Consider the following 17,266-nt stretch of genomic DNA (forward strand, 5'->3'; position numbering starts at 1 on the left):
GACCGCAGTGGGACTTCATCTCCCGGCGTGCCCCGCGGCGGGCGCTGGGCCGGAGCCGGAGCCCGAACGGCGCGGCCTGGAAGAGGCCGGAGCCCAGGGGAGGCGGCGGCAGAGGCAGCGGCGGGGGCAGCCCAGGCAGCCCGAGCCCCGCGGCCTGGGCCTGCGCTCGGCGCCATGAGTGGCGGCGGGCCTTCGGGAGGCGGCCCTGGGGGCTCGGGCCGGGCGCGGACCAGCTCGTTCGCGGAGCCAGGCGGCGGAGGCGGAGGCGGTGGCGGCGGCCCCGGGGGCTCGGCCTCCGGCCCAGGAGGCACTGGCGGCGGGAAGGCGTCAGTCGGGGCTATGGGTGGGGGCGTGGGAGCCTCGAGCTCCGGGGGTGGACCCAGCGGCAGCGGCGGAGGAGGCAGCGGTGGCCCCGGCGCGGGCACTAGCTTCCCGCCGCCCGGAGTGAAGCTGGGCCGTGAGTACTTGGGGGCGCCCTGTGGGGTGGTGATCTGGGTCTCCCAAGCCCATCAAACAGCGGTCAGATTTTTTTCTTGTACCCAGATAGAAGCTTGAGGTCACCGTGCTGCTTCAAACCGGGATCTGAGCTCTCTGTCTCTCAGATAAAGGAGTTGGGGGGCTACCATCACTTGGAGTGTAGAATCAGAATTACCAACATGCGAGAAACAGAGGTCACAGGCCCCATTCTTCCAGTATCCAGATCAAGGTCTCGGGTACTTGACGACGTTGCCATAGACTAGGGAACAGGATCAGAGGTCATAGTTACTTGCCAGGGGTGATCTAGGATTATTGTCCCCTAAGAGACGATCACTGGCACCATCCTATACAAAAAGGGAGGCTATTGATTTCCTTTCCATCAAAAATGGGCATTTGGATCGAATCTCTCTTAGAAATACAGACTGGGGATTACTAATGTTCCCACAGAACAGGGCCAGGCTTAAAACATAAGGACTGACATAACCACCATACCCATTGAAAATGTGTAGACTTGTGTCCCCAATGGTGACCGTAAACACTCATTGATGTTTATAAATAGCAGCAGATTGGGAATAGCAATGAGCAGATTGGGAATAGCAATGAGCTTCAAATTAAGCAGTGTTCTTTAAAAAAAAGGGGGGGCGGGGCCCTTTAGCAGAAAAAAAAAAAAGAATGGGATGGCATGGGTCACACCTACTATAAAATATGGGTTTGCAGTGGCTGTCATTGGCTCTGGAAAAAATAAAAGCAATGTAGGATTATTTTTCAAAACTACACACACTGCTCCTCCCAATTAGAATTTGTTGATAAGTTTTCTGAAGGGAGTGGGTGACTGGGAATGGTACTAAGGTTTGCTGCTGCTTAGAGACAGGGATTGGAATCAAGACTCCCCTCTAGAGGCCCTAGGACAGAATATACCCCAGCAGTCCGGGAGATCAGCACTTCATCCCAGGTCAGGTCTGCTCAGTACTGCAAGGATGGAGAGGCCAGGCCATCCCAGTCAGTGCAAGGTGTTTGGTTGGTTGGTTTTTCGAGACAGGGTTTCTCTGTATTGTTTTGGAGGCTGTCCTGGAACTCACTCTGTAGACCAGGCTGGTCTCGAACTCACAGAGATCCGCCTGCCTCTGCCTCCCGAGTGCTGGGATTAAAGGTGTGCGCCACCACCGCCTGGCTGTGCAAGGTGTTTGGTAATAGCACCAGCAGCCCCGATCCCTAGCAACAAGTGAGGGTCAGGGAACTGTCAGTTGAACCAGCTCATTTTGTCACTCAGGGACAGTGGTGATGGTCCCTGCTCTGCCAAGGAGAATTTAGAAGTCAGCACCCTGAGAATGGCCAGAGTTTTCGGGAAGAAAGAACACCTCATAGTTTCTGCCCCTTTGAGTGGAAGATGGTACCTTGTTGTGACCCTGCACGAAGGGGCCAAAGGCTGGGGAGCCCAGTGTGGCTGGAGTCTGCACCTAGGGTGGTGGTGTTCTCCACCACCAAGTGACTTGCTCTTGTTTGCTAAAAGGAGAAATTGGGTGGAAAATGAGTTTGAATGTCTGTGTCCTCCAGTATGGGAAGCAGAACTTAGGGTTCCTTGGAGGGAGGCTCCAGGTCACTGGAGTACCTAAGCTCCTCTCCCCGTGCTTAGGTATTGAACCCAAGGTGTGTGCTTGGCAGTACTCTTATCACTGAGTAATCACTGTCCCTTCACCCGCAGTGAGCTTTTGAACAGCTTTCCCTCCCTGGGCTGTGGTGGCCAAAGAGGAAAGATCAGTAGCTTGTATTCCCTTTGTTCCTTAGGTGACAGCGGGAAGGTGACCACAGTGGTAGCCACTCTAGGCCAAGGCCCGGAGCGTTCCCAAGAGGTGGCTTACACGGACATCAAAGTGATTGGCAATGGCTCTTTTGGAGTCGTGTACCAGGCACGGCTGGCAGAGACAAGGGAGCTAGTGGCCATCAAGAAGGTTCTTCAGGACAAAAGGTTCAAGGTAGCGTGGGTGGACTGGCGGTTTGGGGGCTGGGAGTGACTGCTGTTTGTGTATCTGGAATGGAATCTTACTATTATCTGTTAATGTGTGTGCCATGGGGCATATATGGGGGTCAGGTGACCATTGGGCCTTGGCTCTCCTCGCACCCTGGACGCTGGAGGTTGAACCCAGGTCATCAGGCTGGCCTGGTAAGCACTTCTGTGTACTGAACCATCTCAGCAGCCTGAGCCCAGGGTTTCAGCGGGACCTGAGCACAGGCCTCAGGAGAGGGGGAAGGAACGGGGAGATGTAAGTTTCACAACAGCTGAGAGCTAGTGTTTACTGGGCAGCTCCTTAGTGGGAGCGCTTGACAGGCAAGCTCTAACTTAGCTTACCTGCAGCGTCTCCGAGGGCAGGTACTGCTGCTATCCCTGCTCTGTGTCAGCGGAAATGGGGCTGCATAGCAAGGGCCCCTGCAGGGGAGGCTCTGGCCCGTGGACTCCCCAGTCCCTGTCCTCAACCGCTTGGTCACATCTCTTCCAGAAGAAAAAGGCTGATAAGGCTGATGATGCTGGTAGCTCGGAAGGTCGTGCTCTGCCCCAGGCGTCAGCCAGTGTTCAATGTAATCAAGCCCTTATGGTACTCACTTGAGCCTCTTGTCTTGGTGCAGGGCAGGGCTCCCTCCAGAGGGCAGGGTGCTCCCTCCAGAGGGCAGGGTGCTCCCTCCAGAGGGCAGGGCGCTCCCTCCAGAGGGCAGGGTGCTCCCTCCAGAGGGCAGGGTGCTCCCTCCAGAGGGCAGGGTGCTGCTCCGTGAGCTGCCAGAGGCCTGGGGAACTAATAGCGGGGGAGGGAGGGAAGTTATGTGGTGCACGGAGGACGGAACCAGACTAGCTGGGGTGACCAGGGCTGGGGCTGGCCAATGAGGGCTCTTGGACAGGAGCAGCTTTGGGGTGTCAGTCAGACCTCGATGGGGTTGAACTGCAGAGCTGGGGGCAGGTCTGGGAAGAGTTCCGAGGCCCTAGAGGGGACCAGACAGTGGGCAGAGGCTCAGGCACAGAGTGGAAGATGAGATTGGAAGTTGGCGTGCAGAGTTGTGAGTCCCCGGTACTTCCGGGGAAGGCGGTGGAGGGTGATAGGGGTCAGGGGTGCAGAGAACCGCTGCTCTCTGCTGGTGCTGGTGCCTTTGTCTGCCGTGCTGTGTCTGTGGCTTAGTTTTGTAGTGTGTGGGATGGAGCCCAAAGGTTGTGTGGGCTGGGCAAGTGCTCTACCACGAGCTAGCTAGATCCCTAGCATTCTTTTTGTTTTGACACAGCTGCGCCAAGGTGCCCAGACTGTCCTTGAACTTGAGGTCCTTCGGCCTTAGCCTTCCAAGTAGCCGAGATCACAGGCCAGCACCACCAGGCCTAGCTTCAGTAAATTTTTCAAGAGATTCTGAGGGCTGGCTTTATGAAGACACTAATTGACCCTTCTGTGTCAGCAGTAGTTAGAAAACTTCTGAAAAGCAGCTTGAAGTGAACACATTGGTGGCCCGGGACTAACTGACCCATAGGCCCCGCTTGTGTGTGTGGGACGGGACCAGGGGTGAAGTGAAGAACTAACCCTCCTCTTCTTCCTCCCTCAGGCCTTGCAGCCTTGAGTTTAGGCACAAGGAACAGCTGCCTGCTCTAGTAGCAGAAATAGGTGGCGGTGGAGGTGAGGGTGCTGGGGTGGGGAGACGGATTGTATGTATCGACACTCCCTTTGCCCCCCAGAACCGAGAGCTGCAGATTATGCGTAAGCTGGACCACTGCAATATCGTGAGGCTACGGTACTTTTTCTACTCCAGTGGGGAGAAGGTGAGACGCTGGGAATCTAAGGGGTGTAGGGGGTTGCCATACTCAGTGCTCTCCATTTTCCCGCTTGTCTTTTTTGTTTTTTTTCCGAGATGGCTTTGGAGGCTGTCCTGGAACTAGCTCTTGTAGACCAGGCTGGTCTCGAACTCACAGAGATCCGCCTGCCTCTGCCTCCTGAGTGCTTTTCCTGCTTGTCTTAACCAGGAGATGCTTCTGTCCTCACTGGTCTCCGCATACCTTCCCTCTTACCTTCCAATGTCCCATCTCTCCTTTTCCCTCCAGAAAGATGAGCTGTATTTAAACCTGGTGCTGGAATACGTGCCCGAGACGGTGTACCGGGTGGCCCGTCACTTTACCAAGGCCAAGCTGATCATCCCGATCATCTATGTCAAGGTATGCAGGCAGGCTGCTGGAGCACAGGCCCACAACCCAGGGGCCCGGCCAGCTGTTGCTAAGTCCAGGGGAGGGCCAAGGCAAGGGCTTGCCAAAGGTGGAGAGGGGGTTGGGGGAGGTGGGAGAGCCTAGAGTTGCGGCAGAAGGTGTGCCCACCCAGAGGCGTCAGGCAGGCCTCTCCCCGAATCGCCTGTGGGCCTGTTCATGGCTTCAGCACTTTGCATCCCGGGAAGCTGCTGCTCTGGGCTGTGCTGCTGCTCTGGGCTGTGCTGCTGCTGTAGGCTGTGCTGCTGCTCTGGGCCGTCCATACTGGGAGGGCAGTTCTGCAGCTGCGAGCTGTGGTGTGGTTGCGCCTCTGCTCAGCCAGTGCTGAGCAGTTCGAGAGGCGCAGCTGACTGGAGCCCAGGCCTCGCCTATGGACAGCTGTTTGGCCGGGCATGGTGGTGCACACCTTCTGTCCCAGCACTCAGGAGGCAGAGGCAGGAGCATCTCTTGAGTTCAAGACCATCCTGAGCTACAAAAGCTCCAGGACAACCAGGGCTACATAGAGAGGCTGTGAGGTCGTTGGCACCATCACAGAAAATGACAAAGCTGAGGGGGAACTCGGGAAACTGAACGCTCCTTCCCTGCCTGCCTGCCTTGGAGGTGGGAACAGTGAAGGAAGGTTGGGAAGGGAGTAGTCTGACGCAGGAGGAGGGTCCAGAACCTCTTGTGTGTCAAGCAGCTGATTGGTTAGTGTATACTAGGTGCTGGCCTAGGCCTAGGAGATGCAGGAGAAAGGAAACTCAAACGTCCTGGCTGCTCACAGTGGTGCGCGCCTGCAATCCCAGCACTGGGGAGGCTAAGGCAGGAGGGTTTCAAGTTCAAGGCCAGCTTGGGATGCAGTGTATGGCTTTGGGTCAAAAGAACAAATTCCAAGAAGGGTTCCCTGGGTAAAGGTGCTGCAAGCTTGAGGACCAATCACTGGACCCACACGATGAGACGCAAGATCCGACACCAGGAGGTGTCACCTGTGGTCCATGTGTAACCCCTCCCCAGAAGCAGGCGTGCATACACAATCAAAGTGTAATGCAGCTTATAACAAAGCAAGACTAAAACCGTCCTCAGGTTCTAGTCAGTGGGTGTAAGGCGGGCAGGAAATGAAGCTGGAGAAGGGCTGTGGCTTTGTGAGGGGAAGCTTGACCCATGCCCTGTGTTATGGCAAGACCTTCTGGTGTCAGAGTGCCATCCTCAAGCTTCAGAATCAGCAATTGGGGAGGGGCCCCTCTGGCCTACTCCCATGAGTCCAAGTGATTGCGGTAGGCACTAAAGATGGAGAAGCAGGTTTCAAATGAGGTTCGGGAACTGTGGCGCAGGGACAGGCAGCAGGGAGAGGGCCCGTGGGCAGCAGCGTGGGGAGCGGCGAGTAGACGTCGAGCTGTGCTCTGCCCGTCTTAGGTGTACATGTACCAGCTCTTCCGGAGCTTGGCCTACATCCACTCCCAAGGTGTGTGTCACCGTGACATCAAGCCCCAGAATTTGCTTGTGGACCCCGACACTGCTGTCCTCAAGCTCTGCGATTTTGGCAGGTAGGTGTGATCCTGGGGGTGGGTGCCTAAAGAGGCGAGCGCCAGCCTTGGGTTCATGTTTAACCTGCCTGTCTTCCCACAGTGCAAAGCAGTTGGTTCGGGGGGAGCCCAACGTTTCTTACATCTGTTCTCGGTACTACCGTGCCCCAGAGCTCATCTTCGGAGCCACCGATTACACCTCATCCATCGGTCAGTCAGGGACGGGACGGGGACTGGGGAGGGGCAGTCTCCGCAGGTGTTGAGCCCATGGGCATTGTCGCAGGCTTGGTGACTAAAGCTTACCGTCTGCTCCTACCACGGTTCCCATGGAATGTGGAGGCCCCATGCAGCTACCTGCTGGGACTCAACAGCCGGCCAGGGCAGGGCTGAGACTTCAAGAGCCACTTGACTACCTAGAACTCACCTCCGCTCTAGAACCTCCCAATCAGCCTGTTCTGTTGGAGGGGAGGGGATGGCCTGCGAGCTTCTGTTTCTGAGGGAAGGCGGGCGTGAGAACGTGTGTGAAAGGGTTGGAGGAGCCTCTCAGTCTGAGGAGCCGGTATGGTCCTTAGCTCTGCACTAACAGAGTAGGGAGGGGCTGAGCAGGCCAGGCTGGGGTGAAGCAGCTAGTCCAGAGTTGAAGCTTTCTTGTGGCCCGGAGCACGCAGGGTCAGGCCCTGTGCTGGCCTAGCTGAGAAGCAGAGAAGGGTCCAGAGGGTTCGTTGGGGTCCCTCACAGAAGGTGTGGGGCTGTAAGCACAGCTGAGCCCCGTGGACCTGGAGGTTCAGGCTCGTGTCCCCACGCTGCGTGCGGTCCTGGGCCAGCACTTCTGGAGACTGCTGTGAGGAGCAAGTGTGCAAAGGGGGGCTTTGGTGGCTTCGGCTGCCCAGTGTTGACCTCTACCCTTCCCCTTCAGATGTGTGGTCAGCTGGCTGTGTCCTGGCTGAGCTGCTTCTGGGCCAGCCCATCTTCCCCGGGGACAGTGGGGTGGACCAGCTTGTGGAGATCATCAAGGTGAAGGCGGGCGGGCCAGGGAGGGCAGGGGCGGGCCAGGGAAAGGAAAGGGCCCTCGTCTCAGACCCTCCCTTTCCTTTCCAGGTACTAGGAACTCCAACCCGGGAACAGATCCGAGAGATGAACCCCAACTACACAGAGTTCAAGTTCCCACAGATCAAAGCTCACCCCTGGACAAAGGTAGGGCACAACTAGGGACTCCACTTCATGGCTGAAGGGGTAGGACCCTTGGAGGCCAACTTCTCTGGGAACCTGGCTTAAGTCATGGTTTGTGGGGCTGGAGACAGCTCAGTGGTTAAGAGCACTTGTTACATGTGGGTTCGATTCCCAGCATCCACGTGGTGGGTGGGGATCCTACAGGCACGCATGTGGTTAACACACATGCATGCAGGCACAACGTTCATAAGGTAAAATAAACAGATCCAAAAAGAATAAATTATGGCTGTGGGGGGTGGGTGTCTAAAGTTATCCAGGAGTCAGTCAACACCACTTTGACATTGTTAAGTTTATAGAATTTAAAAGTTGAGAACCCATAGATAAATACACTTCATGTAGTGGCGAGGAAACTGAGCTAGCTGCCCCGTTCAGTGTTTGTGCCTGTTTCCTTATTGGGGAGGTGGGTGTCGGGGAGGCAGGCAGCCATGGACGCACACTATGAGGCACTCCACAGTGCAACAGCACCTACACGCTTAACCCCACCCACAGGTGTTCAAATCCCGGACGCCACCTGAGGCCATTGCGCTCTGCTCAAGCCTGCTGGAATACACTCCATCCTCAAGGCTCTCCCCGCTAGAGGCCTGCGCCCACAGCTTCTTTGATGAACTGCGGTGTCTTGGAACCCAGCTCCCCAACAACCGCCCGCTTCCCCCGCTCTTCAACTTCAGTCCTGGTGGTGAGAGCACAGTTTGGGGCCTGTGCAGTTAGGAGACTTGGGGGACACGGGACTGGGAGCTGAGGGGGTACAGGGTAGCCCTGGGCTCAGCCAGATGTCTCCACACCCCGGCTGGATGCTAGGCCCTTTCCAGTGACTGGGTCCCTGGTGCTACATCCTAACCCTAACTGGCTCTCCCAATGCCCTGCCTTTCCCTGACTGGGCATGTCCATTCCTGTGTGTGTCTAGAACTCTCCATCCAACCGTCTCTCAATGCCATTCTCATCCCTCCTCACTTGAGGCCCCCAGTGGGCCCTGCTACCCTCAGCTCGACCTCACAAGGTAAGTGAGTTAAAGCAGCCCCTGTGAAATGGGGGCTGTCTTTGGCATCTGCAGTTTCCCACAGGGTGTCATTTGTCGTTATTTGATGGCACAGAAGGCATATCTTACAGCCTGTCAGCAACCAGCTTTACAGGGCAGTGCTGCCCACATTTGTGTTTAAGTGCCAACTAGAAGACCAAACATTTCTTGGTCTGAACAAATAAACAGAAAGTTGCCCGCATTTAAAGAAAGATTGGGCCATTTTGGATAAAAATCCAAACTTGTTTCTGTGGGGAAGAGAACTGGACTTGGCAGCTGTGGGTGTGCCCGTGTCCTGACAGCAGCTGGAGCTCTGTCCAGCTGCCCTTCCTCCTGTGGAGCCTGGCTCCCTGATGTGAGCCACTTCAGTGCCAAGCTGGCCCTCTGGCACCTGAGTTTGCAGCCCTGAACCTGAAGTCACGGCTGTCAGCTTCTTGCAGTGTCTTGAAACACCTTCTGCTCTCCTGGCAAAGGCTAACTGTCCACCCCTCCCTCCCTCCTCCAGCTTTAACTGAGACTCAGACCGGCCCAGACTGGCAGACACCTGATTCCACAGCTACCCTGGCTAACTCTTCTTGAGGGCCCCACCGACTACCCCTCCACATCCATCGGGAACCCCCAAGTGGGGCCGGGAGGGGGGCCATAGCCCACCAAGCTCCTGCCCGGCTGGGCCCTGTAGAGGGCAGGGGTGATGAACTCCTACCCCGACATCCTGCCCCTCCCTCAGCCTCACCTTTGTGGTGGGCTTTTTAAAGAGGATTTTAACTGGCTGTGGGGAGGGAAGAGAAGGAAGGACAGGGGTGTGGGGGTAAGAGGACCTTCTACCCCCTTGGTCCCCTCCCCTCCCCAGGCTACCACTCCTTCCCCCCTCCTGTGTCCCTTGTAAATAGAACCAGCCCAGCCCACCTCCTCTTCCCTTCCCTGGCCCCTTGGGTGTAAATAGATTGTTATAATTTTTTTCTTAAAGAAAAACGTCGATTCACACCATCCAACCTACCCCCCTCAGCTGTACCCCCTCTTGTCCTCTGCTCCCAAGGCTCCCACCCTCTCCCCATCCTGGAAGGAGGGAGTAGGGAGAGCCCCTGGTGTCTTAGTTTCCACAGTAAGGTTTGCCTGTGTACAGACCTCCGTTCAATAAATTATTGGCATGAAACCCTTCTTTCTGTCTGGCTGTCTGTTTCCAGAGGTGAGGGGGCTCAGGGTTTAGAGTGAGTTGTACCTCAGGCAGGAGACACTAGTGCTTATCCACCACAGATGTGGAGCCTGTCCATGGGTGGCGCAAACCATGTGCTTCAGCTGGGGGAAGGGTGAGTGTCCAGGGTGATCTGTTCAGAGGGACTGAAACCCGCTCTGAACTTGAGACAGTCAGGACTGAACAAGGGTGTGTCTGCTGCAGGATCCAGTGGGAGCCTGGATGATGAGGGTCTGGAACCAAATGTCTGTCTGTACTTGGTAGTGGGTGTGGCCAGGCAGATTCCCAGGGCTCAACTGTCTGAAGCAGGTACCCGCTTACTTCACTTCTCTTGGGGATGTTGGGAAGTGGGAAGGAGGAAGAGAGCTTAGCTTTTCTCTCTCGCTCTTTCCAGTACAGTCTAAAGTCTGCCTGGAACTGGAGAGGATTCTGCCCAAGGCCCCCAAATGCCGGAGCTGCAGGCTTGTGCCTGGCTCTTTCCCTCGACTTTTAAAATAAGCTGGAGCCAGATGGTGGGGATCATGGGCAGAGGAAATGGTATCTCCACGCGGTGCCAAGCAGTGGGTGGGTAGGAGGCTCTAGCAGGGGAGGGAGCGACTTTGGGTCCTCCTGATGGGTTCTACTGATGGCCAGGAGGGAATTTTGGAACACATCCTTGAGGGATTCTAAGCTTCTGGGCTCTGTTAGATCTTCCATCAGCCCCAGCAGTACCTGTCTACCCGGCAGGACAGATGTTATCCTGCTGTGCAAACCATTTACAACGTAGGGAGAGAATGGCTGGCTTAGGGATGGACCTGCTGGTCGTCTTAGCCCGCTGACCCGAAAGTCTGTACTCAGTTCTGCTCATCCTCCCTTGGACCACTGCCAGCCTCCCATTCTCCTTGCTCTGATCCTGGACACATGACACTCTTCCTGTGACAAGCCTTCAACGACTCACCCCAATTCCAAAGCCGGCGCTTATCTCCTAGAAAGCGCCCAGTCCGGCAGCACTGTCTCACTACTGAGCACTGTGGTCTGCAGAGGCTGGAGGGGGGGGGGGTCCTGCCTCACTGGTCTCCTGAAATCACCTATGTCTGCTTAGGGAGTGGAAGGACACCGTATGACAAACAGAATCCCTTCCTGCATCCAAAGCCCCCTCAAATCCCAAATGCTCTGTGACATTCTCCAAAGAGAATAAATCCCCTGACATCAACTGCTATTTGGGTTTCAGGTCTTGCTCAGAAAAATACAGAGCGACCTAAGAGCTGCATTCAAATCTCACCACACCTCTACCCGGCTTGAGACGGGGCAATTCTCTGTCCTGTTTCCTTACTTGTACAAGACGGCTGACACACAGGGCCATCTCAGACCTGACGGACAATGCTAAGTGTCCTCCTGAGTGTGTGCTGCAATAACTGAATGGCCTGTCTGAAATGTTCTCTTCCACTGCAGATTCCAGCTTTTACTTGAACTGGCGCCACCAGGGGTCTCCCACCCTTCATCGCTTCCCATGGAGGCTTGCTCCTGCTCTCAGGCCCCACTGTCCCTGCCCTGCCCCGCCACAGCCCAGGAACCCTCAGGCCTCACTGGCCTTTGGCCCGTAGCCCCGTGGCACATAGGGAAGCCGCGAACACAGGCTGACTGAACCGGTGGCCGCTCGCAGGCAAGCTGTCTGTACTTCGGTCTTGCTCCCGCTGGACTGAGCGTGCCGGAGTCCAGAGCTGCGTCTGGTTCGCTCCCGGCTGCTCCGCACCACCCAGTCTGAACTGAGTACTGGGGGTGCCTACAGATTTCTTCTCACACTGTCAAAACAGAAGCAAGCCCAGGGGAACTATGTGCCTTCCTGTACCCAGCAGAGCTAAGTCCCAGGCACCCAAAGTCCAGGGAAGGGGGTGGGGGTACAAGCAGACGATCTGAAGAGGTGTGTGAGCGTGTCTGGCACAGGCCTGGCGTACGGATGGTGCTCATAATGGTTACCTGAAGTTGCTGAGCACTGGGTGATGCTGTGCAGAGCCTTGGCAAACCCCCTTCTACAATGCAGCAGCAGGGGTGAGTGGGACCGAGCACACCGCTTCCTTTCACCTTGGGCAGAGAACGGCGACAGGAGAAACCCAGCAGGCTTGTCCTTGTTCTGAGGAGTCAGCAGTTAGAGGAGGCCAGCGGGCTGGATCCTCAGGTGTGGGTGCCAGATCAGCTCACCACAGGGGTCCTCTTCCCCTCTGAGGCACCTATACTCAATCTTGCACCCCGGCCCTACGATGGTCACACAAAGGCGGTGTCCAACTGCAACAAGCCACTCGCTTCACTGGCCCCCAGGGCTGCCTGGCACAGCTGTAGCGTGTCCTCCAGTGCCAGTGGCTGGGACGTCTCGATGATGGCGATGGTCTCCCCAAGCTCTGTGCACATGATAGTCTGCTGAGGTTCAGGGGTTGGGGGTGGGACCGGAGAGGGGGAGCGGGGAGGCTGTAGTGTCAAAGTCCTGGCTCGGGCATGGACCCGCTGATGCAGCCGGAGGCCGGCCATGGCACGGAACCAGCGGCCGCAGGTCCCGCAGTAGTAGGGACTCTTGTTGTAGAGCCCGGTGATGGGAAGGCGAGGGGGCGCGCGCAAAGGCCACCGGCCGCAGGTGCAGCCGCCGGTGCTGCTGCAGGTTGGAGCTCTGTGTGAAGCGTTTGCCGCAGTCCAGGCATTGGTAGGGACGCACGCCCGTGTGGGTCAGCTGGTGGCGGCTGAGGTTGGCTAAAGAGGCAAAGGTCTTGCCACAGGAGTGACACTGGAAGGGTCTCTCGCCTGTGTGCGTCCGCAGGTGGTTGCGCACATGCACCAACTTCTTGAAGCCCTTGCCGCAAACCCCGCACCTGTGCCGGCGCTCAGGGGGGGCAATGCACCGCACGCCGGTGCCGGGAGAGCCGGGAGGCTGAGGCGAAGGACTTGGGGCACTGTGGACAGGGCAGCTGGGCAGGTGGGGGCGGAGGTGGGGGCGGGGGCTCGGCCGGCGCCGGGGAGACAGCTGCTACCCTGGTGGGGGTGCCACTTTTCCCAGTGTGGGTTCGCCGGTGGTAGAGGAACTTGGTCATGTTGCTGAAGGTCTTCCCACAGCGACAGCGGTGCAACGGGTTGGCCGTGTGGGCTCGCCGATGGGCCACCAGCGTGAGCTCCGTGCCAAAGCCACGGCCACAGTCCACGCAGAGGTAGCGGGCCTCGCCGCGGTGCAGCCGCTGGTGCTGCTCCAGGGAGGCTGCCTTCTTGAAGACCTTGGAGCAGGCGGTGCACTCATGGGTACCGCCCACGTGGGCACGACCGTGAGCCACCAGCCGGTTGGCAGAGCTAAAGCTACGCTGACACTGGCTGCAGCGGAACGGGTGGGCGGCGGATGCTGGGCCGCGAGATGCCCGTCGGTGCGGGCGGGGAGCGCCCGGAGAGCTACAGTGCTGGGGGCAATCCCCACAGCCCTGAGGCGGATCAGCTGCGGACTTGTCCCCTCCCATATCATCAGCAGGGAGCTCTGCAGCTGCTACCTCCTCATCCGTGTCTTCTTCATCCTCCTCCTCCTCCTCCTCTTCCTCTAACCCATTGCGCTCTTCTTTCTCCAGGGAGTCAAAGTGGGTGCCCTGATGCTCCAAGAACTCTTCAGGGGTGGCACACAGAGTGGAACACTCAGGACACTCATACGGCTCCATCTTGACTTCTGGCGGCGGCGGGGGCGGCGTTGGGGGCGGCAAAGGAGGGGGCACGGGTGGCTCGTCTGCCGGGCTGGGAAGGTGCTGAGTCTTGCGATGAGCTACCCACAGCTCGGGGGAGGGGAAGAGCTCCTGGCAGTCTCCACACTGGTACTGGATCTGGCTTGCAGACTCCTGCAGGTGGGCATCCTGGTGTGCCAGGAGCTCACTGGGGGAGAGGATAAGCTGGCTGCACTCTCCACACTGGAAAGGGCCGTCCCCGGGGCCAGGCGCCGGCTCAGGCTCCAGGCCCGTGTCCTGGGCGGTGAGCGCCTCCTCCTCTGACAAGGTGGGCAGGTGCTGCTCCTGGTGGGACAGGACTTCCTCCAGGGTGTTGTAGAGGCTGCCACACTCGGAGCACATGAACTGGTGGTGTTGGAAGAAGAGGGAGGAGGCGAGCGCCTCCCCAGGGGTCATCTCGGCCACCGCTGTGGCCGTCTCTGCCAGCTCTCCTGACACGGGAGCTGAACTTTCCACCGCTCCTGGTGACTGTATTAGCATCTCAGCTGCCTCTGCCACCATCTCTGCCATTATGGGGAGGGCAGTGCCTGCAGAAAGAGGGGCAGGAGCCGGTGTTAACGCTGGGAACCCCAGGGGAGTGCGATGTCTGGGGAGTTCCCTTGCTCATCCCATTACTCACCAGCCTGTCAATCAAGTCCTGCTTCAATGCTCGCACCTCGGCCTATCACAGCCACTACAGCCAGGTATCTGCAAGAGAGGGTGGGCACTCTGGAGCCTGGCCTCTGATGCTGCCCCCCAGAGGCCCGGAGACAGCCTTTCTGAGAACACTCTCTCTCTCTGATCGCTCAACCATCGCCCAGGAGGTTTCCTCTCTGTGTAACACCTTTCCTCTCTAGTAACCTCAAACAGCAAACACTTAAGAGGAGAATGGGCGCTGGACCTCCCTCAGCTTCAATCTGAGCCCCTCACACCCTTTTGTTTCCTTTTAGAGACAAGGTTTCTCTGTATTGTTTTGGAGGCTGTCCTGGAACTTGCTCTGTAGACCAGGCTGGCCTCGAACTCACAGAGATCCGCCTGCCTCTGCCTCCCGAGTGCTAGGATTAAAGGCGTGCGCCACCAACGCCCGGCTCTCCCTTTTACTTGCTCTCTCTTGAGACAGTTCTCTCCTGCAAAACGGAATTAAAGGTCGGACTGACCACAAGGCTAAGGCACTTCATTAACAAAAGTCAACACCTGGGTTTGTATGCCACCCAGGCTAGCCTCAAACTAGATATGCCCTAGAGGATGCCTGTGAAGTGACCCTTCTGCCTCAGCTGCCTCAGGACTGGGATCACAGGTGTACACTATCACACTTAGCACCTGGAATATAAAACTCTCAAATCTTGCCAAGTGGCGGCAGCGCACGCCTTTAATCCCAGCACTCAGGAGGCAGAGGCAGGCGGGTCTCTGTTAGTTCCATGACAGCCAAGGCTACACAAAGAAACCCTGTCCCCCACCCCAAACCAAAACAAACAAAACAAAACCCAAACCAAAACAAACAAAACTTCTCAAATCCTTCCACTCCATGTTCTACCCGATGTGCTCTTTGTCTGGTTTCAACCCAACCCTGAACCCACCTTAAACCTAGGAGCCAGCCTTCTGATCCAACCCCCATCTTTTTAAGGACATTTTATTTTATTATACTTAGTTATTAGGCGAGGGCATATGCACGGATGACAACTTGCTGGATTTGGTTTCCCTTCTATCACTGGGTCATCAGTTTAGTGCCAATTGCCTTTACCAACTAAGCCATCTTTAGCCTCTCCCCCCCACCATTTTTCTGCTTATGTTATTGTGTGCCTGTATCATGAGTACATGTCATGGCATACGTGTGGAAGTCACAGGACAACTCTGTGGAGTTCACTCTCTCCTCCCACATTTATGTGGGTTCTGAGGATTGAATTTGGGTCACCAGAGTTGCGTGGCATGCACTCTACCTGCTGGGCCATCTTTCCAGTCCCTGGTTTCGGTTTTTGTTTTTGAAATGGGCTCCTGCGTCCCGAGGCTGGCCTTGACCTTAGTGTGCACACAGCAAAGTCTGGTTCTCAGCCCTGATTCCTCTGCCTCCCAAGTGCCAGTGGCCATCTTCTTTACCTCTTCGTTTTGTGCCAAAAGCACTTAGACTTTAGCTTGCAGCCCTGGTACAGAAGCTGCTCATGGACTGATCCCCCGTGGGCAGGAACTTTAGCCCCTTTATCACTGAGGCGCTTCCAGTGCCAGGGAAGGCACATGATCTCAGTACGCAGCACACAGTAGGTACACAGAAGTATTCAGTAACTAGTCAGGACTGGTGGTGCACACTTTTAGTTCCCGTACTCGGGAGGCAGAAGCAGGCGGATCTCTGTGAGTTCCAGGCCAGCCTGGTCCACAGAATTCATTCCAAGACAGGTTCCAAAGCCACAGAGAAACCTTGTCTTGCCGGGCGGTGGTGGCGCACACCTTTAATCCCAGCACTGGGGAGGCAGAGGCAGGCGGATCTCTGGGAGTTCGAGACCAACCTGGTCTACAAGAGTGAGTTCTAGGACAGCCTCCAAAGTCACAGAGAAGCCCTGTCTCAACCCCCCCCCAAAGTATTCAGTGACTGAATGAGGCTCCCTATAGGAAGTGAGACCATGTGACTTTCACTATCCCTGTGCACACAACACTTCCATCAGTTCAACTCTTCCATTCTACGTGTTTCCGTAACACACAGCCCAGCACAAGGCCCTGTTTTTAGCTGGTGCCCAATAAATGTTCCATGAAGGAATGATTTGCTAAATGTTCAGGAGATAAACTTCATTCACCAACTCCACACCCCCCTGTTAAGGAGGGTTTTGTTGGGTGACGTCTAGCCCTGGGCGGTCTAGAACTCACTAAGCAGAGCAGGCCGGCCTCAAACTCACGGAAACCTACCTCCTTCTACCTCTCCAGGGCTGGCACTGAAGGCATGAGCCACTACGCCTGGCTCCTCAGAAGTGAGAACCATTCCATAAAGGATTTTCCTAGAAACAGTCAGACGGGCCTGGGGGTGGGGGTGGGGGTGGGGGGGTAGAAGGTGGAGGGTTGCATTCTGCCTTGACTGCATCTTCACTGACAAGACAGAACTACCCCCGGGGGTCGGATCAGAACACGCTACTTGGCTTGTACCAGGAAAGGAGCGAATGGACAAACTTTACAAAGTATGGATGAGACAATCCACCAAGTGCTCTCTGGATCTCGTCTAGCCAGCAAAACCCTTCCAAAGCTCATTTTACGACACGGACACGATCCTAATACATGTCTTTCTAGAAAGCAGCCCGGGTAACCTGAGATCGGCACTCTGCTCGCCTGCACTCCTCTCCCCCAGTCTTACACGGTGTCGGGGTACGGTAGGTGGAACTTAGCTTAACCCTCTGGACACGGAAAGTAGATCTATCTGAGCACCCCCACCGGGGGCCGGAAAGTTCAACTTTCCCGCTAACCTGCCTTTTTCTCCTACCAGACTCCCCCGCGCGGCAGCGTGAGGGCCCCCTGCAGGGGTGGGGTGTGCCAGCGAGCTCAGGCTGGGTCCTGCCCACACCGTGGGCTCCACCGACGCCTCCAGGGCACACAGGAAGGAGCTGTCGATCATCGCGCGCCACTCCAGCCCTAAGCGCAGGCCCCAAGGCTCTCCGACCCCTTAGTGTGCCCGTCCTTCTGCCTCCACTCTCGCCCTGCGCCCGGCGCTCTCCTCCCCGCCCGCCCCGCGGCGCCATCGCCCACCTCCCTTACCTCCGAGCAGCCCCTGCCGCTCTTGACACGGACCCTCCACACCAGGCGTGCGGGACCCCTCACTATCCACGCCTCCCATTGGGCGGCGCTCCCGCCCGAGGCAGCCAATCAGAGCCCGTCGCGCAAGGCCCGCGCCCCTGCGCCTGCGCGTTGGTACTCAGGCGGGGCTTCGAGAGTTTCTCCACGCAGACATCAGCAGCC

At 57.0% G+C, this 17,266-nt stretch overlaps 2 protein-coding genes across 3 annotated transcripts; one reads left to right on the forward strand and one right to left on the reverse strand.

The window, feature by feature from the left end:
- The first annotated feature begins 48 nt into the window (after positions 1-48).
- Positions 49-9,599, forward strand: Gsk3a (glycogen synthase kinase 3 alpha). Of its 2 annotated transcripts, XM_040734648.1 has the most exons (11): positions 49-457; positions 2,263-2,450; positions 4,181-4,264; positions 4,544-4,654; positions 6,092-6,222; positions 6,305-6,411; positions 7,118-7,215; positions 7,300-7,395; positions 7,921-8,107; positions 8,336-8,428; positions 8,952-9,599. In XM_040734648.1, exons 1-11 carry the CDS (start codon positions 175-177, stop codon positions 9,023-9,025), a joined length of 1,452 nt encoding a protein of 483 aa, XP_040590582.1. In that variant the 5' UTR covers positions 49-174; the 3' UTR covers positions 9,026-9,599. The 2 variants fall into 2 exon arrangements, with proteins under 2 accessions (XP_040590582.1, XP_040590583.1); XM_040734649.1 differs by lacking the exons at positions 49-457; positions 2,263-2,450 and adding an exon at positions 2,579-3,068.
- Znf526 (zinc finger protein 526) lies at positions 7,706-17,255 on the reverse strand. Its single transcript, XM_013125978.3, is given in 5 exon segments — positions 7,706-12,215; positions 12,217-12,498; positions 12,500-13,884; positions 13,977-14,044; positions 17,066-17,255. Coding segments are annotated over 3 exon segments (1,986 nt in total). The 5' UTR covers positions 13,868-13,884; positions 13,977-14,044; positions 17,066-17,255; the 3' UTR covers positions 7,706-11,879.
- Between the last annotated feature and the right edge of the window lie 11 nt (positions 17,256-17,266).

Source organism: Mesocricetus auratus, unplaced genomic scaffold (genome assembly GCF_017639785.1).
Source record: "Mesocricetus auratus isolate SY011 unplaced genomic scaffold, BCM_Maur_2.0 Super-Scaffold_100038, whole genome shotgun sequence".
NCBI lineage: Eukaryota > Metazoa > Chordata > Mammalia > Rodentia > Cricetidae > Mesocricetus > Mesocricetus auratus.